This window comes from Brachycentrus maculatus, unplaced genomic scaffold (genome assembly GCF_059751285.1).
Source record: "Brachycentrus maculatus isolate JH-2025_06_01 unplaced genomic scaffold, ASM5975128v1 h1tg000039l, whole genome shotgun sequence".
NCBI lineage: Eukaryota > Metazoa > Arthropoda > Insecta > Trichoptera > Brachycentridae > Brachycentrus > Brachycentrus maculatus.
In genome coordinates, this window is record NW_028280793.1 from 504752 (window position 1) to 530386 (window position 25635).

At 33.9% G+C, this 25635-nt stretch overlaps 1 protein-coding gene across 50 annotated transcripts in view; it reads left to right on the forward strand.

The window, feature by feature from the left end:
• The first annotated feature begins 1048 nt into the window (after positions 1-1048).
• The window catches only part of Dscam1 (Down syndrome cell adhesion molecule 1), a 140275-nt gene continuing 115688 nt past the window's right edge, over positions 1049-25635 (forward strand). For all 50 annotated transcript variants that reach the window (XM_088277108.1, XM_088277050.1, XM_088277076.1 and 47 more), the window contains exons 1-2: positions 1049-1184; positions 4826-5062. In XM_088277108.1, coding sequence (XP_088133234.1) covers positions 4978-5062 — 85 coding nt within the window. In that variant the 5' untranslated portion in view covers positions 1049-1184; positions 4826-4977. The remainder of the gene's footprint in view (positions 1185-4825; positions 5063-25635) is intronic.

Consider the following 25635-nt stretch of genomic DNA (forward strand, 5'->3'; position numbering starts at 1 on the left):
ACATATTTTTATTTGCAATCAGTCTGCTCAAAGCACCATTTATTATATTCCCTGCATTCAATCTTCTCTCAATATTTTTATCCACTTTTCCATCCCTTGTAATCTGCTTCCTAGATATAAAAATACTTATTCACTCTATATAATATTAAATCATTCTAATATGTATCCAATACTACCCTGAAGCCCTCCGATCACCTTTATTTAATTCATGATTTTTTAAAAGAAAACACTTGTTTTTTTACCACTGGAGTTTATTTTATAACGACTAGTTTCAGAAGCTAAGCTTCCATCTTCAGGTATAAATCTGAACATGTGGTAAATGTTTAAATATTTATATTTCGACCTGAATATGGAGCTTAGCTTCCGAAACTAGTCGTCATAAAATAAATTCAAGTGGTAAAAAAAACAAGTGTTTTCTTTAAAAGCTTCATCATGTCTTACCACAAAGTAAATGCCGAAACCTTCTTCTTCTTCTTTTTCTAGATTCTAAGGATCTGTTTGTGCCTCCGCTTGTAGCTCTTGGGATGTTGACTCCCAGCTGTTTTTCCACCTTTTTGGAGGTCTGCGTCATTCAAGGATTCTCTGAAGGAAATGCCGAAATAATAAATAAAATACCTTTACTTCATATGTTAAAGATCAAGATAACACTGTGTTTATATGATGCAGTGACCTATGCATCATCGGATGCGGATAAGGGTTTGAAGAAGAAAATTCGAAAAAAAGTCACACTGGTAAAATCTATGCATTTTTAATTAATGTTTTACTTAGTAAATACCACTATTTCTTAAAATCTACTGTGACACGTATTTCGATGCATTCCGTACCTTTTGATACAGTGTTTGAAAATGATGCGGAATGCATCGAAACGCGTCTCACAGTAGATTTTAAGAAATAGTGGTATTTACTAAGTAATACATTAATAAAAAATAAAAATAAAAACAATTTCAGTTGGCCATCCGACGAACAGATGTGACGCCTACATTTAAAAAAATGCAAAAAGGGTGGCAGAGCTGCGTTCGGATACTTTCGGTCTCAGTTCGGTAGAATTCGAGTCGGAAATTGAGATCATTCATCAGCCGAGCGCTCTAGCGTGAGGTTGTGTCGCCCGTCGCCGCGTCGTGTGCGTATTTCGATCCAGTGTTTACCAAAGTGCATTGTCCATTTTATCTTCGGATAAATTACAGGTATAAAAGATTAAGTTTGTGCATCTGATTTTGTATTAATCTCAGTTTAATTCTGTTGATAATGGTGTATTTTGGTTGTGTTTTGTTCGCGGTAAACGCCCGGCTGTCATCGCCGCACTAAAATCGATATGGTGTCGTGGTGTCGAAAGTGCTCTCGTATTTTATATGTCCTGCAAAATGTCAACGTGCTTTTTGATATGATAAATCTAGAATAAAATTGTCATCCAGATATTTCGGCGTTATACCTTGTTTTGTTTCTCCATATAAATTTGTTTATTTTTTAATTTTTATGTATTTAGTATTTACTTTTATTCAACTATTTTTACTGCACATATTTCAATTTCAATTCCATATTTTAGCTTATTTTTTTCCAAAAATGTTTACACTGTGAATGGTCCCGTCTTACATTAAACATCTGCTACCAACAAGTTTAGCTAATTCGCTATACGCAAAAAATGACAGTCCTACCATCCAACGAAATAAAAATTTGGTGCAATTAATACATTGATGCTTCAAATATAAACAAATTTTGTAAGAGTTTGCCTTCGTAGCGTAGTGATTAGCACGTTTGCCTTTATCCGGGTTTAACGTTCGATGCGAACATGCACATATTAATACTCGATATTTTGCGATAGTTGTTTTCATGAAATTTGTAATCAAGATGACGTCGCATCAATACAGATTAAGACAGTGAGCTATGCATCAATGTGTGTAAATAAGGAAATAAGAAAACAAATAGAATATCTGTTAAAAATAGGGGAGATCGAGGTTGATTGTAACACCGGGCAATTGTATCATTACTCGTAAAATAATTTGGAGTAGCAACGTTACACATAATAATAACAATGGAAAAAATCAAACAAAAATAAACCCTATCATATCCGCTTTCGCGAAAGTAACTCTATTAAATCATATTATTTTGATCTTATCTGATCCTACTACATCCATTGCCTCCCTTGTTTTATAAATTTACATTTTCATTAATACATAATTTTGTAATTACTCGTTCATTCATATTGCAAATGATAGTGTTTTTTTTTCTGTTTATACTTATCTATAAACACTATATGCACTCTTATTTTTAATGTCTGTGTAAGTTTTAAACTGATCTACGTTTGACTAGTATCACTAGTCGGCTTTTGGCCGGTTGGAAGATATTGCTTCTTATTGATATTCTTTACAAGAAGTTTAGCAAACAATTTCGCGTAAAACAAATAAGAGTTAATTCTTTAATTTGCTTTCATTTCACGGCAATTGTAATCGCAAGGCATAGGATTATATTATAATTCAAGTCACACGGAATATGAGTCACGCCATTTTAATTTGGGGCAGCGATATTTTGGGGGTTGAAATTAGGTGAAGTTTTCCCTCGAAGCGATGATCCCGAGTCATTTTTCTCTATCATGGGAAAAACAATGGTGGAAAGTGCCGCACCTCCTACCCACGTGCTGTTTGTTCAATGAATGATGATCTGTACCTTTTTAGGTGTGAAGCTGTTTTCATTTCCACCATGTGCTACGCTAAACCTTGAACCCGAAGGGTCCGCCCTCCCTCGCCCACGTGGGGATGAACTGCGCATGCGTTCCCTAATCGTTCCTTATCACGTGTTTCTCTTCCGCGTGTTTATTCAAAATAAAATAATACATTAAATGTATTATAAATCCTATTCTGCATGATCATTATTTAGAACAGCACGATCGATAGCCGGAACACCAAAATATTCACACATCTCTACGAGAACTTCACTGGTTGAAGTGTCCAGAAAGAAAAAAAATTCAAGCTTCGCTGGACAGTGTTTAGGACAATTCACGAAATTTCACTGGTGTACATCTCAGAGCTCTGTGTATATTAGTGTATATTAATTATTATCATTATTGAAACAGTTTCCCCAAAAAAATTATCTCTATCGAGATCTACCAGGTACTCTTCGAACAGGGATTCTTCAGGTTTAAAAAAATTTAAGTTCTTCTAGTGTATTTTGATTAACTTTCCTTATTAATTATATTAATAAATCAGCCAGTTTCATTGACGTAATGGATATGAGTTATGGGAAGACACGTCCAAGTATATATTTGAGGGGTTCGTAAGTTAGGGGAGACAACCTGCATTCTTTTTGTTACCCTAAGTAAGTTACGACTAGAAACGACTACACTCAAGAGGTCTTTTAGTTACAGTGATGTAAACGATAATTTTTAGATTTATACTTATAAAAAAAATGCGTCAGGAGCTATGAGTGTCACTGATTTATTTCTTTTTGATTTAAATTGTTTTAAGTGTCGAATAAACTATAACATTTGGCAGCAGTTTTTGGAAATTCAAAGAAAAATTATGAGTCCTAAGTCTAAACCTTGAGTTACACCAATTCAATCAATACCCTAATTTAACAAGGAACTAACATTTATAACAGCGAGACAATATTATTTGGCTTTTCTTAAGTAAAAAGTATAACTATCTAAGGGCTAGAATCAAAAGTTGATTTTAATATACAGTGTAGATAACTTAAGATTTATTTCTGAACTATTATTTATAACGACTAAGAGATTTGAAAATGATCAGGATTTTCAGGAAGAAAAATCAACGAATATTTTTTTAAATTCTTTTTTGTACCGGATAGAAGTAAAGTAATATCCCCTAAGTCAAAATATTAATTTTCGTTTGTAATTAATACCCAGAATAAGCTAATTTGTCGTTTTTCTTAAAATGAAGTGCAGAAAAGAAAAACTTCTTGAAATTTTCTAGATGATTTGAATTCATGCATATTGATACTGCACAATCTATTAAATGTGCACAAAAGGTGTACGTTTTTAAATTCAGCAAAGTTGGAAAAAAACTCCGAAAAATAGGTTAAATAATCGTTAATTAAGTATATCAATTTTAAATTTTGGTAAATACCACTTTTTCTCAAAATCTAACGTGGCGTGTTTTCGTTTCCGCATCATTTTCAAACGACGTATGGTGCGTAATATATCGAAACATGTGTCACAATAGATTTCAAGCAAAAGTAGTATTTACCAAGTAAAATTAAAATTAAAAATGGATAGATATTACCACAAAGTGACTGCCGAATCAATTGATGAAAGTTAATTATAATGTCTAAAAATACGGAGTTTGAAGTTGCTTTTTAAAATTTATGCGTAGAATTTTGATATTGAATTTTTGGATACCTACTCTAATAACTCGTTCTTGATAGTATTCTATTATTCATAAATATATTTTACTAGACAATATACATAATCGTTATTCTTCCTGGCTTTATCCCAACATATCGTCTTTACTAGACTATTAGGGTCAGCTCTCCTCGTCCTCAGGTTGTAGGTCCTTCTGTCATGGGCAACGTCACCTAGGCCATGTCTTCGAATCATGGTATCTTTCTACAGCATCCATGAATTCTTCGTTTTTTCTCTAGATGTCTTCGAGGAAGATCCACGGCGATTGTCTGGTTCACAATATGATCAGGTTCTCTGCGTCCTATGTGCCCATACCATATTAATTGCCTTTCTTCCTTACTATAGATACCTGTTACAGCCAGGCATCCACGAATGCGTGAACTCTTTATTTTGTCTCTAAGAGACACTCCAGCTGACCATTTATCTTATATATCTGTTTGCATATCCGTTGTTAAATGTATTTTGTTGTTGCAGTGTTTGGCAGAGTGGTCTCTTCGACCACGCCGCCGGTGGTGCCCTGCGCCTTGTGCCAGTGCGAGAAGTTCTCATACAGTGATATATCGTGTTGTGAAGTGCTCAAGTGTCGTGCCAGTGATCTCCAGTGAGTGGTAGTGGTGGTGGTGGCCATGTGGCTGAACTGGAAGATGAGCGGGGGGAGTGTGGCGTGGCTGTGGCTGACTGCCTTCGTGGTCGCCGGCTCGGTGGCCAATGGTGAGACGTTATTCTTGATCAATATTTGATAGAAACTTGACCAGGCACTTGTAATTACAGATTTTATTAAATAGGATATTTATTATTCGATCAGATAATTTCATCGGATTCGTCGAAAACATATCGAAAAAATTATCAATATTGTTTGTTATTTTATGCTTCATTATGCTTATTAATTAATCAATGAAACAACTAGACACTGTCTAGAACGCTGTTGAAAGATGAACAGTCATCCATGAAAAGAGAAGTGGAATCATGTAAGGTTTTTTCAAATAAAAAAAAAATAAGTTAGCAATATATTGTGTATATACAATACAGGGGCGTGCCTACGATATAGGCAGAAAAGCCGAGCCTATCCTAACTTACCTGCGTGACATATAAAAACGCAACCAGTACCTACCCTACCTTATTAAGTAGTATCTAGCTTTTAATTTTTTTAATGATCACATTTCCTTTTCCTTTAGACTTATCATAAAATTTATTTACAATTTTAATTTTAATGTTTGTATTGCGAACTCCCTCCCTAAACACTAGCAGTGCGCTCCTTTAGAGAGGTAACATGTAATTTAAACATACTGTAAAATGTATGAATATTTGTACCGTAAAATAACATGTAAACATTAAGTGTCGGGTTGTGGTCCCGTGGTTAGTGTCGTGTACTCTTTAATCAGAGTTTCTCGGTTCGAACCCACTCTACCACAATTTGATACCTATTTCTAATGATGAGCCGCTTAGGCTCACAGAAATAGTATGAAATTGAAATATTTGTGTAAATAATAAAAACACAAATATTCGTCTTTTCTTAAAAAAAATTAAATTATAAACAAATAAAACAAACTTTTAGAGAAAAAGGATTTTTAGAGAAGTTTGTAATGTCCTTTCATTTATTTTAATCTCCAAAAAAGTTTCCTAGAATACTTATAATGACCGCCTTTGATGAATCACATAACATTAAAAGAATAAAATAAAATAAAATAAAATAAGCCCAACTATTTTGACATACTACACAATTCCACACGCATCTCGGTAAATATGTTACAAGTACCCAAGTATGGACCGTTTCTCTTTTCTTATTTTATAAGTTTATGAAGTGAAATAAACCTCACCTTTTTGTCTACAAGTAGGCACGATATAATGTATCCACCACTATTATTTTTGAATTTTCGTGACTTGGTAATATACAATTTCGGCTTAGCTGATGAGCGATGTATTGCTTATGTACCCACCGAAGTCCCACGGTTCCGAACATATCGCTCACTCCTTTCAAGAACGTCATAAATCAAAAATCGTCAATTTTCAGTTGTGCGTGCTTTCGGTATGCCCAGGAAATGTACTATATCCCAGCGAAATCGGCATATTTTTAACTTACTATTTACCCGCTACAGGACAGAAAGTGTTGTTTTTGCATTTTGAAGAAAAGGTTCTGTTTAATTATTTTTTTTAATATCCTAAATATTTTTCAAATGGAGAAAAAACCTTCAGGTTTTACCTTAAAATATTTGTTGCACAGTAAAAAGTTGAATAAATGGCTTGATTTTTATTTTTAATACATTGTGTTATATTTTTAAACTTTAAAAACGATCTCCTGAAAAATCAAGTTTTTTGATTTATGACGTTCTTGAAAGGAGTGAGCGATATATGAAACCATTTCAAAATATACTACTACTATCATCACGCCGTTTCACTGCAGGGGGAGGCAGAGAGGATGGAACGCCACACTCTTCCGTCCTCGCATACACTCCTAGCCTCCTTCACGTCCATACATTGAATCACACATGCCCTCCGATTACGTAGACTTTTGACACCACCAGATTTTAGGTTCTGATTGATCTGGTCGTTCCAAGTCTTTTTTGGCCGTCCTCATTCTGTTCTCCCGTTCACATTTGCCGATTATACTTTCTTAGTCATTCTCTCGCCATCAATTTGCTCCGTATGTCCATACCACCTTCAAGAACTTTTCCTAGCAAATCCACCATTTTCAGTATAACTTGATTTTTGTTTATATACTCGTATTTATCTTAAATTTAAGATAAATATGACAATGACTAAAGGCTTCTCCTATTGTCCATGTTCCCACTATATTTTTTTATAAAAAAAATAGCTCCTTCATCCTCCACGGTACTAGACACAACTCTAAAATTTAGACTTAGCTTCACAAACGGTGTTTAACAATGATGCGGAATGCATCGAAACATGTCGCTCACTCCTTTCAAGAACGTCATAAATCAAAAATCGACAATTTTCAGTTGTGCATGTTTTCGGAATGCCCATAAAATGTACTATATCCCAACAAAAATGTCATATTTTTAACTTAATATTTACCCGCTACAGGGCAGAAAGTGTTGTTTTTGCATTTTTAAGAAAAGGTATTGTTTAATTATTATTTTTTTTAAATGTACTAAATATTTTTCAAATGGAGAAAAAACTTTCAGGTTTTACCTAAAAAAATCTGTTGCACAGTAAAAAGTTAAATTAGTGGCTTGATATTTATTTTTAATACATTGTATTTTATTTAAAACTTTAAAAACGTTCTCCTGAAAAATCAAGTTTTTTGATTTATGACGTTCTTGAAAGGAGTGAGCGATGTGTCATAATAGATTTTTAAAATAGTAGTATTTACTATACAAAATTTAAATTATGAATGTGCTTGAAACCTAAAATTCAAAACTCTATTTAATCTACGTGTGTTTTAAACTAAAAAAAAAGCATCCGGAATACGGCAGGATACTGAAAATTTTCCGAACGTTCAATCAGATCAGTCATGAAGTGACCAGTCAGCTTTCAGACTCGCGGCAGATGGTTTTAACGGCCTACTGATGCATTTGAGTGCACTGGTAAACACAATGATTAAAATACTGCAAGAAAAGGAGTGGAATGCCGACTGCAATGTAGCCGTGCCGTCTTCGTCCTTAGCTGCAATGTATCTTTGTCAGACGGGAGGAATATCTAATTTAACATACTCAACCTATAAAGGATTGTATTAGACTCGTTTTGTGTTTACAACAGCCGATATAATTAATATTTTCATTCATCATTTTCTTTTGGAAAACTCGCCTTTGAAAAAACGTCATTTTCGTAAGTTGGCAATGAATGACGTCACAGAAACGATGGAGTTGATTTTATATTGGTAGCATTGCTAAATTATTGGCGGCTCTATTTGTTGATGTCTATGGTCCACCCTCCCATCCCCCCTCCCCTCATATTTGTATAACACAAATGGTAGTGTAGTGGTAAACAAACAACCCATACTACTACTATTACATCTCTATAAACCATAGACAATATACCATATGATGTCATAAAACGTTCGATGACGGAAATTTGATGACGTATGCGAACGCACGTTTTTCGTTTTATTAAAATATCTAAAGTTTAAACCTTCATATCTCCCTTATTTCTCTACATATTTCAATAAGAATGCTACCGATAGTCTTGTGATTTTTTATATTAATTTATTAGCCAAACACGTGATATTTATCCATTCTCTCCTAGCCAGGAGAGATTTTATCGACGCCAAGTTTTCCCGCCAAGTAAACACTGCCGCAGTGACGTCACGGGAGGGCGTCCTGCCACGCCGGAGTCACTGACACAGACGTCCAGACTTGAACCGTGTGCTCTGTCTCATCATCCCGGAGGAACGTGAAGGAGAGGGCCATAGTGAAGTCGGTCGGGAAGCGACGGCGATCGATAGAATCCGCCTGCAGGAAACGTGGACAGTCCCGTTTTGAAATGAACCCAATTTAATATTGAATCGTGGGTGCGCTGAATTCATTCGGATCTATAATCCGTGGTGTTATTTTAACAACGGCTAAATTGCTCCATTTAAGGACGAGTATCAATTGTCTCCTAGCCAAAAGGAACTTGAGAAATATCCAAACCTAATATATAACTAGTCCCTCCTACGTATTGTTTGAAGTATGTTTTCATACTGACGGCTAGTAGCAAGACTGTTCTAGGGACAAAGTTATTTCTTGAACGTTTTTCGCAGATACTTTGTGGCACATTTTATAAACTTAATAAAATAAAAAAACACTTTTTATTGGTACACTTTTTCCAACCGGTTTCGACAAGGACCTTGTCATCATCAGGGTTTATGTATTGTACTAATTCTAAAACATTGAAATACTCATAGTTAAAAAAAAGTTACTTGACAAATTTATTTGAGTTGAGAATTTAAAAGAAAACGCTTATTTTTTTACCACTTTACCACTTGAGTAATATTAATTTTATTTTAACAACTACATTCGGAAGCTATGCTTCCATCTTCAGGTCTAAATATAAGCTAGTTTAAAAATATATAAAATAAAATAAAAATGACTCAAGAGGTAAAAAACAGGTGTTTTCTTTTAAATTTCAACATGTCTTACCACAAAGTGAATGCTGAAAAAATAAATAAAATATGAGTTAATAGAATATGTTTTTCCCGCAATGACAGCGCAATACAATATTAAATCAATATCAATATTAATATGTTGAAATACAATATTAAATCTCCTAAATTTTAAATTTAGAGTCATTCACCGGTTGTTAAACAGTTTTCCCGCAATGGCAGCGCCATCTGTTGAACGTAATAGTATCACACTCAATACCAACCATTTTTCGTGACTGTCAGTGTGCTACTTGACACTGCTGTCATTTTCAATATCATTTTTTCAGCATTTTCAATATCATTTTTTCAGCATTTTCAATATTTTCGATTGCAATGTTGCTTCACTGATTTAATATTTTTATTCCTTTACAAGCATTGTAAAATGACATACTTACTCGTATATTAAAAAATTAAGAATTTCTTTCTTTTCATTTAATCGCATTGACCCGCAGCAACGCGTGGCCATTACAATTAAACGATTAAACATTAAACGATATTAGGATGATAACATTAAAAACGTTTGGGATCTCTCGACCTTTGGGTTTATCGACATCGTTCATATCGAGATCAGCGCGGGATCAACTGTAACTGAACTCCAGAAATACTTTCACTCTTATCCAATTAGGTTTATTATTTAACCCTTATGTAACAATAAATTTGAGCTATTAGGCGGCAAGTAGTCGGCTATTACTAGAACTCCCACTCTATTATGGTCAATCAATACAAAATGGTCATTTAACCTCTGAACGCGAGCGTGATCTTATAATGTATGCCTTCCAAATGAAGCTGTGACGTTTAAAATCTTACAGCTATAATTTTAGATCGTTATTTCTACCAACTAAGCGTGATGGTTCACTAAATTTGTTGTAGTACCTTGAGGAGAATTTAACTTCTTGAATTTTAATTGTAATAAGTCAATTGAATAATATTGATATTTTAATATATTTTTTTCGTAAAAAGCTTGACATGAAGTGAGTCCCGGGACCTTGTTTGTTTAAAAAAAAGCCCTGCTTATGATTACTCAATGAAACAAGGACACTCTCTAGAACACTCTCGAATTATGTAAGGTATTTTCAAATATATGTATATATATATATATATATATATATATATATATATATATATATATATATATATATATATATATATACAGTATATACATACATATATATATATATATATATATATATATATATATATATATATATATATATATATATATATAAAACGGAATAATTGGGGGGGAGGGGGTGTCCGTCAAAGCCTAAAGTCCGTTATATAAAAATAGGCTTAAAATACATATATCAAAAAACATATTTTTTGAGCACCACGCGCTTGCTTTCAATAATCCTGCGTTGAAAAATGAATCATGTTTTGCTTGTACTTTTTGAAGTCGGCTTTTTTTATATAATCGACTCTTTAAAATTACGAAAATGTTTATAATATGTTGAACTTTGTTATTTGACGAATAGTCAATAATGTGACTGGATTTTTGTTCGTTATATCCGAAGTTCGTTAAATAGAGATTCGTTATATCGACGTTTTACTGTATCTACATTACGATATTCTATATTTGTGTTTAAAGTGCCTTTGACGGCTATACGACTCTAACGGTTTCGCCAGATTCGACAAATTTTCCAGAGATTTGTCACTTTACCCAAAAGAAAGTAAACCTTCGACTTAACTTTATGAATGCATTGTCATTGCATGTCCTTAAATTATCATATCATTTCGAAGCAAACCTCCCTTGAGGTAGTGTATGTACTTATTACGAAAATGGCGCTACATAAATTATCCAATTGCACTTAGTACTGTAGAATGGGGCTACTTGAACATTGATGTGTTACTTGAGCCCAGTACAAAAAAAATCTGTTTTTGGTCTACAATAATGAACGTATCGATATGATTCATTGTTTCCCTGACAGGTGACACTTATTGTCGCGATACTTCAATCGATACCACGTTCTAAATATTTTTATGTACTGGGCTCAAGTAACACATCAAAGTTCAAGTAGCCCTGTTCTCAAGTTCTAATGCACTATTTGGATAATTTATGTAGCGCCATTTTCTTCGTTCTACGGTACTTAGTTAAACTATTTTACGGAATTACCTAAAGACTAAGTGACTCTGAATTCTAGGTACGGCTTATCATGTCCCTACTAAGGCTTACTTTGCATATCCGATAAACTAACATACCTGCATTTAACGCCAGATTTATTCGGTCCAACTTCTCCTCTCGAAGCACTCTCGCTTTGTAAAGGAATCGCCACGAAGTAGGTTGCCTCCCCGTTCCCCTCCATCCTTTACTCTATATTTAGCGAACCTCTCTCCCTTTCTTTAGTCTTTTCCTAACAGAACTTGAAGAGCGAGCTCAATGGGTCCTCGGCACGTTCTAGTAAATTCTTAGCGAGATATTTAACGGCTCACTGCTCGTATTCTGGAATCACGTTTAACGACAGATTTTTAACATAACATTTTTTCCGACCTGTCTTAAGTCAGATGTAGAGCTGGCGAATTTCTTAATGGTGCCCGTAAATGTTCGATGTATTGAGAAAATTGTATTTTGGCATCGAATATAACTCAGAAATTAATAAAGGGCTAATAAATATCACTAAATAAAATATGATCACATGAATATTACAATATTTCTCAATTATTAATATGCACATATCGCTCACTTCTTTCAACAACGTCATATATCAAAAATCGTCAATTTTCAGCTGTGCATGTTTTCGGAATGCCCAGAAAATGTACTATATCCCACTAAAAGAGGCATATTTTAAACTTAATATTTACCCGCTACAGGGCAAAAAATGTTGTTTTTGCATTTTGAAGAAAAGGTATTGTTTAATTTTTTTTTTAATATACTAAATATTTTTCAAATGGAGAAAAAAAATTCAGGTTTACCTAAAAAGATCTGTTGCACAGTAAACCGTTCGATAAGTGGCTTGATATTAATTTTTAATACATTTCATTATATTTTTAAACTTTAAAAACGTTCTCCTGAGAAATCAAGTTTTTTGTTTTATGACTTTCTTGAAAGGAGTGAGCGACATGAATATCACAATATTTATTAATTATCAATATGCACATATGTTATGTGTGACTAATGATAAACTGTTATTTTTTCGGTTATCCCGGTTGAGAGAGGATTTGCTCCTTATTCTCGGTTTATATTTCTTTCCGAATTCTATTGTATTTTGAGTGGGACCAATTTTTTGTTCACAAATTCTGGAGTTTGCTCCTCTAAGGAGTTATTTATATCAAGTTTTTATTTGATTTATTGATATCTCAACATAGATGAAAAAAATACAAGTCTCCTTGTACGTGAAATACGGGAAGAATCTTATATAAGTACTTAATTATATTTCATTCAGGTTTTTGCTAATAAAAAAACTTTGACTAATTTCAACCATGGATGTCGCCGAAGAAGTAGCACATGGAATCTATTTTCAATTGAAGCATCATATCTAACTTTCAATATTTTGTGAATGTCACGCGTGTATAAAGTGATCACTTGAAACACCCTATGACGGGTCGTAAACCCTGTAAATCCTTAGACATTCCATTCTCCTTCACGTATATTGAGATAGCAATAAGGTTTTGATATAAAATTTTCATATGTATCAGGAGCTAGAAATACGCAACTAAATTTGTGCACCGTCCTGCACGTCCGTTTGTGCACCGTGCAATTTCGTCCGCCTCCGTAGTGTAATGGTCAGCACGCTCGGCTACCGTTCTGGAGGTCCCGGGTTCGATTCCCAAGGGGGGTAAAAATAAATATAAGTTATTTTTTCACTGTAATATTTATTCAATATTACCATGGACTGGTACCTGAAGCGGAGGGCTGATCACCTTTCCTTCATAAGTAAAACGATCATGATAACACTGCGTTTATAAGACACAGTGCCCTATGCACCATTGGGGTGCGGATAAGGGTTTTATTATTATGATTATTATTAAATTTGTGCACTGATTACCTTTGAATGATCGAATTCATATACCGTGTTTAGTAACGACTTCTTTTAAAGTGTGACTTTTAGAGATAAAATAAAAAGTTCACGCATTCGTTGAAGCCAAGGTGTAGCAGACATCAATTAACAAGGTAGAGGAAAGGCAATTGAGATGGTATGGGCACATAAGACGCAGAAAACCTGATCATATTGTGAACCAGGCAATCGCCATTGATATTCCTCGAAAGAAATCTAGAAGAAGAACGAATATATCATGGATACTGCAGAGACAAAATATGATACGAAAGCCTGGCCTAGGTGACGTTGCCCAAGACATAAGGACATACAGCCTGAGGACGAGGAGAGCTGACTCCGACAGTCTACAAAGTCAATAAGTTTAGATGGAGCCAGGAAAAAGTTATTAAATTAATTTTTTGTTATTTCTGGAATGTTTTTCGCAGATACCTACTTTGTGGCACATTTTATAAACTTTATAAAATAAAACAACTTTGTTTTAACCACTTTTTATTAGCACACTTTATCCAACCAGTTTCGACAAGAACCTTGTCATCATCAGAATTTATGTAGTAAATTCTAAAACATTGAAATTCTTTTCGAACCCTTATCCGCACCCCAATGATGCATAGGGTACTGCATTATATAAACACAGTGTTATCTTGATCGTTAACACACGAAGAAAAGGTACTCATAGTTAATTACCCTTCCCTTACCATATACTCCCACGCACTCCATACACTATATGAAAATACGATTTAAAAAATATGATTTAAAAATTGATTTAAAAAAAACTCCTAATTGTTGTTTTTTATTGCGCATTGCGTAGCGAATACGTCAACTCCGAATGACAACTTGTGAGCTACGAATGGAATCAGTTTTTTAAATTCGATCCGTTATGTCTATTTCAGACTGGGTATGCGTTTTGTTAACCGCGCGATGAGCAAAAGATAGATTTTAGATTGCTTTACTGATTCAAGCAGTATGTTTTCTCTTATACTGAAACCCTGCGAAAGGCATTGCTATTGATACGTTGGCATCTCGCCAGAGTCGCCGAATTGAAGCCGGTATATCGCTCACTCCTTTCAAGAACGTCATAAATCAAAAAACTTGATTTTTCAGGAGAGCGTTTTTAAAGTTTAAAAATATAACACAATGTATTAAAAATAAAAATCAAGCCACTTATTGAACTTTTTACTGTGCAACAAATCTTTTTAGGTAAAACCTGAAGGTTTTTTCTCCATTTGAAAAATGTTTATTATATTTTAAAAAAATAATGAAACAATACCTTTTCTTCAAACTGCAAAAACAACACTTTCTGCCCTGTAGCGGGTAAATGTTAACTTAAAAATATGCCTCTTTTGCTGGGATATAGTACATTTTCTGGGCATTCTGAAAACATCCACAACTGAAAATTGTCAATTTTTGATTTATGACGTTCTTGAAAGGAGTGAGCGATATCTCGGCCTACATGTAAACGTAAAAGCCCGTTTCCTCGCAGGTCTATTACAATTAAGTTATTTTCGGTCGATCCAATCTGGGATTCCCATAGTAAAGTGGATTTGTTTTTCTAATATCATTGGAAAAAATAAAAAAAACACATTCTGGACACGCGAGCGTGAAACGAATAACAGGTTGCTAGGAGTGTTTATTTATTTCTTAACTTTGGTAGGTGTTTTTGTTTTGAAATTAAGTTTTACCCTCCGCCTCCGTGGCGTAATGGTCAGCGTGTTTAGCTACCGTGCTGGAGGTCCCGGGTTCGATTCCCAGGGGGGGTAAAAATAAATATTAGTGGTTTTATATTGTAATATTTATTTAGTATTACCCTGGACTGGTTCCTGAAGCGCAAGAGTGATCACCTTGCCTTCGTGTAAGTAATGATCAAGAGATAACACTGCGTCAATTCGATGCAGTGCCCTATGCACCATTGGGTGCGGAAAAGGGTTATAAGTAAGTAAAATATCACTAAATTTCTTAAAATCCATTGTGATACGGTGTTTGATAATGATGCGGAATGCATCGAAACACGTATCGCAATAGATTTTAAGAAATGGTATATATTATATTTACATCTCCTTACAGTAAACAAAGCATTTATTTTTAAATTCTTTCAGACTCTTTTCATTCTTCATACATTCAGGATTCTCATCATACATTTTCAAACCATTATACAATAAGCAATTACGATTTGCGGTGTATACTGGCTTTGAAATATTACGCTTAAAAATCAAGATTTACAGTACATTTTATCTAAATAATTACATTCTTGAATCTTTCAGAGTAACTAGAATAATCACAACATTTTTGAGTGTGTACAAAATGTAAATAAATGAACTGGTTAAATTATAAGCTAAAATAATAAAAATGAAAGTGATATTTTCTGGCGTTTCTCATGTATGTTATTATAATCCAGGATTCGGACCTTACATACTTATATTAAAAAAATCCGCTCAGTAAAAGGCTTCTTTTCGTCTCACTAATAGATGTCTCTAGTGAAGTTCTACTGATTCAAGAACAATGTTTCGAAATTGGTTCATATATCGCTCACTCCTTTCAAGAACGTCATAAATCAAAAAACTTGATTTTTCAGGAGAACGTTTTTAAAGTTCAAACATAAAATACAATGTATTAAAAATAAATATCAAGCCACTTATTTAACTTTTTACTGTGCAACAGATCTTTTTAGGTAAAACCTGAATATTTTTTCTCCATTTGAAAAATATTTAGTATATTTAAAAAAATAATTAAACAATACCTTTTCTTCAAAATGCAAAAATAACACTTTCTGACCTGTAGCGGGTAAATATTAAGTTAAAAATATGCCTCTTTTGCTGGGATATAGTACATTTTCTGGGCATTACGAAAACATGCACAACTCAAAATTGACGATTTTTGATTTATGACGTTCTTGAAAGGAGTGAGCGATATATAGAACTTCCAAGAATTTAAGTAGTGTGGTTGTCAATAATGGGTAGAGTTGGTGAATGTTAAACGTGAGTAAAGTGATCACTTAAACCAGCTTATGGCGGTCGTCAGCCCCGTGAATGCCCAGACTTCCATATTTTTCTTCGTCTTTGATGAGATCTCAAAAAAAACAACAAAAATAACATGAAAAATAAATTTTCTTTTTCGTTTTGACTCGTTAGCATACCATATTGTATTTGAAAAAAATATATACTATGTTAACCTGTAAAGATATAACGACGAGTTATATAATTATTTTACGAGCTAAATATTACACTTGTCAGATTATTGAATCGACTTTCCGTTATCAGTTGACGCCTTTATCGAAACGTCACTTCGGGAAAAGATAACTGTCTTGATGTTGATTAAACATGCTCCAATATCAATAAATTAATCTGGATTTTTGCATTGATAAGTATGTACCTGCAATTCACAATGTATAAATAAATATTAAACATTGTTCATTTATCAGGTTAGGAGTCGTAACAATCGGCGGGTATGTATGAGGAGATGCATGAACGTGGAAGAGGCGAAGAATGTTTGCAAGGACAGAGTGGTGTGGCGCTCTATTCTCTCTGCCTACCCCTGCGGAGAAGCGGCGTGATGGTTAGTTAGTTAGTTAGTTTTTTTAAACATCGTTCAAATTTATTAAAAAAGGACAACTAAACAAATTTGAACTAAAAGACGCCATATAACAGAAAAATTTGTGTCGGGTGTGGTCCTGTGGTTAGTGTCGCGGACTCTTCAAAATCAGAGTTTCCCGGTTCGAACCCACTCTACCACAATTTGATACCTTTCTTATAATGAGCCGCTTAAGCTCACAGAAATAGTATGAAATTGTAATATTTGTTTAAATAATAAACAAACATTTTTCTTTAAATAAAAATAAATACAATTTCAGTAATTGATTCAGCAGTCATTTTGTGGTAATATTTATCCGTTTTTAATTTAAGCCTCACTTGGTAAATACCACTATTTCTTAAAATCTATTGTGACACGTGTTTCGATGCATTCCACGTCATTTTCAAACACAATGCATTGCATTGGAAACAAAATATGTAATGATTATATTCAGTTCTCTGCGAACGACCGCTTGCTTTTCCATTTTTCGCTACGCTAAGCCGACAAGAACTTGCTAGTAAATGTCATGTGTGTTGGAGTATTTGATTTGAGCATGCTTATTTCCAGCAAAATTCATATAAGTATGTGTGTATTTTATGTCTAACGGTTTCGAGACGTACCCGTCTCTTCGCCAGGATAATTACTACAACAGCATGCAAACAATACTACCCGTCACCACCATAACACTATTCACACACTTTAAACTGCACAAAATGTTTATCACATCGCTCACTCCTTTCAAGAACGTCATAAATCAAAAATCGTCAATTTTCAGTTGTGCACGTTTTCAGAATGCCCAGAAAATTTACTATATCCCAGCAAAAGCGGCATATTTTTAACTTAATATTTACCCGCTACAGGGCGGAAAGTGTTGTTTTTTCATTTTGAAGAAAATGTATTGTTTAATTATTTTTTTCAATAAACTAAATATTTTTCAAAAGGAGAAAAAAACTTCAGATTTTACCTAAAAAGATCTGTTGCACAGTAAAAATTTCAGTAAGTGGCTTGATATATATTTTTAATACATTGTATTATATTTTTAAACTTAAAAAACGTTCTCCTGAAAAATCAAGTATTTTGATTTATGACGTTCTTGAAAGGAGTGAGCGACATGTGATATTGAGATAAAATTTTTGTGTAGTTTGTGTGTGAATAGTGCTATGGGGGTGATGGGTAGTATTATTTGCATGCTGTTGTAGTGATTGTCCTGACGAAGGGACGGGTACGTCTCGAAGCCGGTAGACATAAAAATCTCAGTGAGTGGTTAAGTACTACTACTAAGTACTTATATACTAATATTACTAAAAAAAATGTAAAATATATAGTTGTATAAAAGTAAAAATGACTAACCACAAAGTAAATGCTTTAAATAAATATTAATAATTTTGAGAATATTACTTTCAAAAACTTACATTTAAAATTCATCACATTTGAAGGATTGATTTTAGACAAAATGTATGAATTTTTTCGTTAAATCGTATATTGTGGATGTCGAGGTTCCTGACTGACTGGCGTGCATTTGGAGAGGATATTACTCTCTATAATGAATGGCGCCGGAAGTAGACATTCTGCCTACTACGGGTAGGTACCACCGCGCATATTAAACTCCCAGTTTGGTTCCATAAATATTTTCTCAACTTGCGGGCGCTTGGTGTTTATTAATGATGTAATATTATTGTAGTTCTATTCGATCAGTTAATAAAATACTTGTTAATGTTTCCGCTAATAAAATAATCATAAAAGAAGACTGCGCTGGCACGCTCTTAAATAAATTTTGATACCTACATTCATCTGAAGATTCAAACTCACCAAAGAATACCGCTTCTCGGTATTTGATCACGGTTACCTCAATTTTTAGTTCCAGGATAAATGAAATAATGGAATCTGATTCAGGCATTTCTGGATCGTGTCTCTGATAGACATCTCGCTCACTCCTTTCAACGACATCATAAATAAAAAACTTTTTTCAGGAGAACGTTTTTAAAGTTAAAAAATATAACACAATGTATTAAAAATAAATATCAAGCCACTTACTGAACTTTTTACTGTGCAACAAATCTTTTTAGGTAAAACCTTAAGGTTTTTTCTCCATTTGAAAAATATTTAGTATATTTAAAAAAATAATTAAACAATACCTTTTCTTCAAAATGCAAAAACAACACTTTCTGCCCTGTAGCGGGTAAATATTAAGTTAAAAATATGCCTCTTTTGCTGGGATATAGTACATTTTCTGGGCATTCCGGAATCATGCACAACTGAAAATTGACGATTTTTTATTTATGACGTTCTTGAAAGGAGTGAGCGATAAACGACGGTTAACCCTTGCACCAGTGTTTCACCAATTTGTGATACACAAAGTTGTCATGTTTCGCAAAATAAAATCAATCAGTAAAAAACAATTACGCCAACGACTATTGCCAAAATATAATATATTCTACAGTATGGGATTATTGGTTGGGGTGGTACAAGTAATGCATTGTTAAATAGTATTACTGTTGCCCGAAAATCTTAATGAATTTAATAAATAATGAAAATAATACTTAATCTTGATGATGGACTCCTGCACGGGAAATATTCAACAAATTATAACTTATGGCAGCCAAGCAACTATATGCTGAAACAATCCTTACATACGCATTTAAGAATTTCTCTCACATAACACAAGAAAACACCTCTCAACAAAGCACACAAATCACAAATAACACACTTTATGGAAACATATATAGAACTGCAAGATCTAAATCACAAAAACGCATCAAACAAAATCTAACACATACCTCTTTTGGTCAAAAGAACTTTGATTACTATGCAATAAATCTGTACAACCTGCTACTCTCACATAACACAAGAAAGCACATCCCAGCAAAGCACATACATCACAATTAACACAATATATGGAAACATATGTACATAAAACTGCAAGATTCAAAACACATCAAACAAACCCTACCTACAAAAACATACCTCTTTTATAGCTAAAAATTCCCTTACTTTAAACATTCGATAAAAACATAAAAATCATTAAAACTGAAAGATATTATCATTTAATGCACTACAATAATGCGTTATTTCATCATTAGAAATAAAATGAAAATGACTTCCGTTTTCCAAATAAAATTTTCATCAAAACTCATCATTCAAAGGGTTAAACTCCAAGTTCTCCCGAGGGTGTGATTCGAAACACGGTGGGTACCTACCTATTCCGCCATAATGCTCAACGCCCCACAACATATGAAACACGCTGAAAAATGGTTTCATTTTTTAATTGGCATTAATGGAATTGAGGGCGTGTTGGTTGAAAGCGCTGTCATAAACGATGATATTTTTTTCATACTTCTATTCGTTGTTATATTTGAACTCAACAATAGAGGCTTTAAATTGGTCGTAGTTTGCTTTTTTGCATTGCATTTTTGCTGTATGTACCAAACATACATAATACCGTTGAATTTGTATGCGAAATCATTTTAAATATATGTCTGATGTCATCAGTTCACTTATATAAAGCCATGCATGTGTGAAAAACGGTTGAGTTTTTTTGCTGTGTATTTCGAATTTCTTAGAAATATCGTAGAATCCGAACGCAGCAAAATCCACTCGCTCGAACTAGTTGCATCATTTCATTAATTGATTCGTCAGTCACTTTGTTGTAATATCTATCCATTTTTAATTTAAGTTTTACTCGGTAAATACCACAAATGTAGTAAAATCCATTGTGACACGTGTTTTAATGCATTCCGCATCATTTTCAAACGCCATAAGTTTGAAAATGATACGGAATGAATCAAAACACGTGTCACAATAGATTTTAAGATATAGTGGTGTTTACCAAGTAAAACTTACATTTTTTTGACATCTCAACATAGAGGAAGAAGAATATGGAAGTCTGGGCATATACAGGCCTTCGACCGTCATAGGCTAAGTGATCACTTTAGACACGTATAACATTCACCAATTCTACCCATGATTAACAACCACACTACTTATTTTTTGGAACTCCTAGATATATTGATAAAACTCGTGACATAGTACATGTGAGTTCACAACTGCCATCTATGGTGGGATAGGGAAAGCTTGTATAAGGCAAAGACTCTTTCTATTTGTATGCGAGGTCAGGTTAAATTCACATTCTTGAGACACCCGCCTGAAAACATGTTTTTTATGTAGCTTATAATTTTACCAGTTATTTTATTTACGACATTTTGAGTTCATATTTGTATAAGTATTTGGACCCACTCAAACAAGCTTAAATAAAAATTAAAAACGATATTTTCTTGCGTTTCTCAAGTATGTGAATATAATCCAGGATTCGGACCTCACATACAAATGAAAGAGTTTTTGCTTTATAAAAGCTTTCCTTATCCCACGATAGAGATCACTAGTGAACTCTCGCACACTGTATTTCGAGCTTAATCAATATATCTAGAAGTGTCAAGAATTTGAGTACTGTAGTTAAGTAATTAAATAATTAAGTGTATTAAATTTTTATAAATAAATTATCTGGTGAAATTAAAAGCTAAAATAATAAAATGATAAGGATATTTTTTGGCGTTTCTCATGTATGTAATTATAATCCAGGAATCGACCTCACATACAAATAAAAGTGTTTCTGCTTAATAAAAAAAATCTTAATTTTACCAATACATGTTTCTAGTGAGATTCTAGTTATTCAAGTATAATGTTTCGAAATTGGATCATATATACTACTACTCCCAGCACGCCGTTTCCCCGCAGGGGTAGGCAGAGAGGATGGAACGCCACACTCTTCTGTCCTGACATACACTCCTCGCCTCCTTCACATCCATACATCTAGTCATACATGCCCTCCGATTACGCAGACTTTTGACACCGCTCACATGACAGCGATCATATATATATATATATATATATATATATATATATATATATATATATATATATATATATATATATATATATATATATATATATATATATATATATATATATATATATATATATATATATATATATATATATATAAATATATATATTTCCAAGAATTTGAATAGTATAATTGTCAATCATGGCTAGAATTGGTGAAGTTAAACGTTTGTAAAGTGACCACTTAAACCAGCCTGTGACGGTCGTAAGCCCTGTAAATGCTTAACTGTAAAGCAGAGCTTAAATTAAAAATGATAGTTGCATCATTACTGAAGCCGATGAAAGCATAATTGACGGTCCATGCGTTAGTAGATGATCTTCTCGTATATTATTCAAATAACACATTGTGATTCTAATTTGGTTTTGATGTAACGCTGGTCCTCGGGCCTATTCCTAATGACTTTGCCAGATTAGCGTTATGTTTTCTTCTCATGGACAAGACTGTTAAGAATTGGGTACTTTGTAGATGATTACTCTGTAGTATGATAATGACCTCTTCATTTGAAATTGTGCTTGTTTGCTAGTCTGTATCTAGATCCATAATAATTTCATGTATCAGGTGGACCACGAATTAAACCATTTTTTGTAGTGTCGCATTAAAATGAATATTTTTATTTTAATTAATGTTTTACTTAGTAAATACCACTATTTCTTAAAATCTACTGTGACACGTGTTTCGATGCATTCCGCATCATTTTCAAACACCGTAAATTGAAAATGATGCGGAATGCATCGAAACACGTGTCACAGTAGATTTTAAGAAATAGTGGTATTTACTAAATAAAACATTAATTAAAAATGGATAGATTTTACCACAAAGTGACTGCCGAATCAATTAATGGAATATTTTTTACTCAAATTACAAAATAAAATTGGCATTTATGTATTAAATATTAAATCAAACACTGATTTTTTGAGTCTACTAATTTGTATTATATTGTTAAAAAAAAAAACAAATAAAAATCAATTTTGTGACAATTTTTTCGCCTATTTATGGTATTTACAAACGAATGTATTTTTTTAAACAATAAAATACAACTTAGTAGACTCAAAAAATCAGAATTGATTTAACATTTAATACATAATTTAAAATGGAGTTCTGCAAATTAAACGCCAAATCTATAAATATAATTGCCATCATTATTGCTAACCTTTTTCCATCTATTTTGTAAATTTTCAATACCTTTTTCTTGGTGTAGGCCTTGTGGCCTGTTTTCAAGAGGGATTAGCTGTGAATCCATTGGTGGTTTGCCCGGGAGTCGTCTACCTTCCCGTCGTTGAAGTTGGCGTGGAGTGCGATGTGGGGGAGTCTGGATGGTTCCATTCTCCTCACATGCGCATACCATTGTCTTCTTCGTTGCCTTCCCCACTTAACATCTTTGATCTCGCATAGTTCTCTTGACCTTATACCTTTTTTATAAAATGCCAATTTTTCTTATAATCAAGTAGTTTTGAATTGAAATATTAGATGAGGTAATTTTCAACATCGACTATATTTTGGATATTTTTCATCTTTTGAAAAGTGCTCCATAGGCCGAAATAGATGATAATCAGACGAAGCAAAGTCTGGTGAATATAAAGGGTGATGTATAACCTCCCACTTCACGTCTTGGATTTTTTCACGGGGCATTTTTCCTGATTGATGGCGTGCATTGTCTTGATGCAGTATTGCTCCACTTCGGTTTGCTAATTTTGGCCTTTTTTCTCCAGCTTCACGTCGAGTCTCTCCAATTCTCAACAGTAAACTTTTGACGTTATTGTTGAACCCGAGGATACTTCCATATATTCCACCATACTCACAAAATACCCTTTTTTAGTGTTAAATTTGGCTTTGCTGTTGGAATGGGTTATTGATTTTGCTGAAACCCATTGTTCATTCTCCTTACATTATCAAATTTTTCGTCCCCTGACACAAGTTGTGCCAAAGAACGTTTGTCGTGGTAATAGAGAACTGTAAATGTTCACGCACGGTTCTGTGTTAGCCGCGGGTATTTCGTGAGGAATCCAAATAACCATCTATCCGAATATCACTTTACATATCCGATTTAAATAAAACTTCACTATAGACCAAGAAGATCCAAGTTTCTGGCTTAATTCTTCAATAGTTCAGAGTATTTCGAACGCAAGCTGGTTCAAACCTGACCGTTTCAAAACAATGACACGATTCCTGGCCCACCTAATATCAAGGCGCGACATCGTTTTGCGTTTCTCACCAAAATGGGTTTTATCATCGCCAAGGAAGATACTTGTTGTGAGTCATTATTCCCTGCCGCTAATGGAAGTTCCACGCTAAATAACCATTACTACTTCCTGACACTTGCACTAGCGAGGAGTTAAATTAACTGGCGGTATTTAGAGCCGTGACTGGCGACCACACCACCTGCAAACTGGCTGCTGAGACGATTCATTGGTATTCTGGCACTATAGCCTCATCAGCCTTCGTGACTGTTACTACTTACTACAATAGGCCCAGTGACGAGTATTCGATGTATTATTAAACATAGCTTTTAATTTTTACTACCCATAAATAGTCTCGTGTGCGGATATTAGCAGTCCATAATCATCCATCACCCAAAAAGTTTGTAGGATGTCAAAAATCTACAAAATATAATAGTTTTGGCTGATCGTAAATTGTAGTTCTGTGGTAAAGCTTATTAAGCTTCCGTGGTTAGCTGGTAACACCTTAAAGATATTTAACAGCAGTGTATTTACCATTTTGCAACAACATTTGTAAATAACGGAGCTTTTTCATAGGAGTTACCTCTATTCAAGTGGATGCCGCGTTTGCTTTCAGTCGAACAAAAACAACAAATGCGTCGACGATTTGGAGCGCTTTTTCAATGCAATAAAAAAAACTACGATACGATTTTTAGGTTTTAGGATACCTTTTGAATTATTAACCTTTTGAATGATGAGTTTTCATGAAGATTTTATTTGACGAAATGGAAGGATTTTTAAATTTCAAATAACTATATCTTTTTCTTCTTCTTGGTGTAGGCCTTGTGGCCTGTTAGGGGGGATTAGCCTCTTGCGATGTCCATCTCTTTGGAGGTCTGCCCAGCAGTCGTCTACCTTGGGGTTAGCCGTGCAGTGCAAATACCGAGACTTTTATATTCTTCTTCAACAACGTTGAGATGCCAAAAAAGGTGAAATAGTTTTTTAGGAACGTGTTGACCTAGCGCAGTGACCCCGCCCCCTCGGCAGTGCCGGCTCCACACTGCACGCTGCACACCCCTGGCTCCACCCTCCACCCCCGGCCGGCCCACTGGCCGCCAGACACCCCAGACAGCGCAGTGCACCGCCTGCGACTAGACTCGTAAAACTACGGAGATCTTGAAATCGGAGTCAGAGCTACTTGCACTCTCGTTGCGGTTCAGTTTCCTAAGTAGCGCCATTTACACGTGTACATTATCTTACTATACACACATATCGCTCACTCCTTTCAAGAACGTCATAAATCAAAAATCGTCAATTTTCACTTGTGCATGTTTTCGGAATGCCCAGAAAATGTACTATATCCCAGCAAAAGAGGCATATTTTTAACTTGATATTTACCTGCTAGAGGGCAGAAAATGTTGTTTTTGCATTTTGAAGAAAATGTATTGTTTAATTATTTTTATAAATAAATTAAATATTTTTCAAATGTAGAAAAAACCTTCAGGTTTTACCTAAAAAGATCTGTTGCACAGTAAAAAGTTCAATAAGTGGCTTGATATTTATTTTTAATACATTGTGTTATATTTTTAAACTTT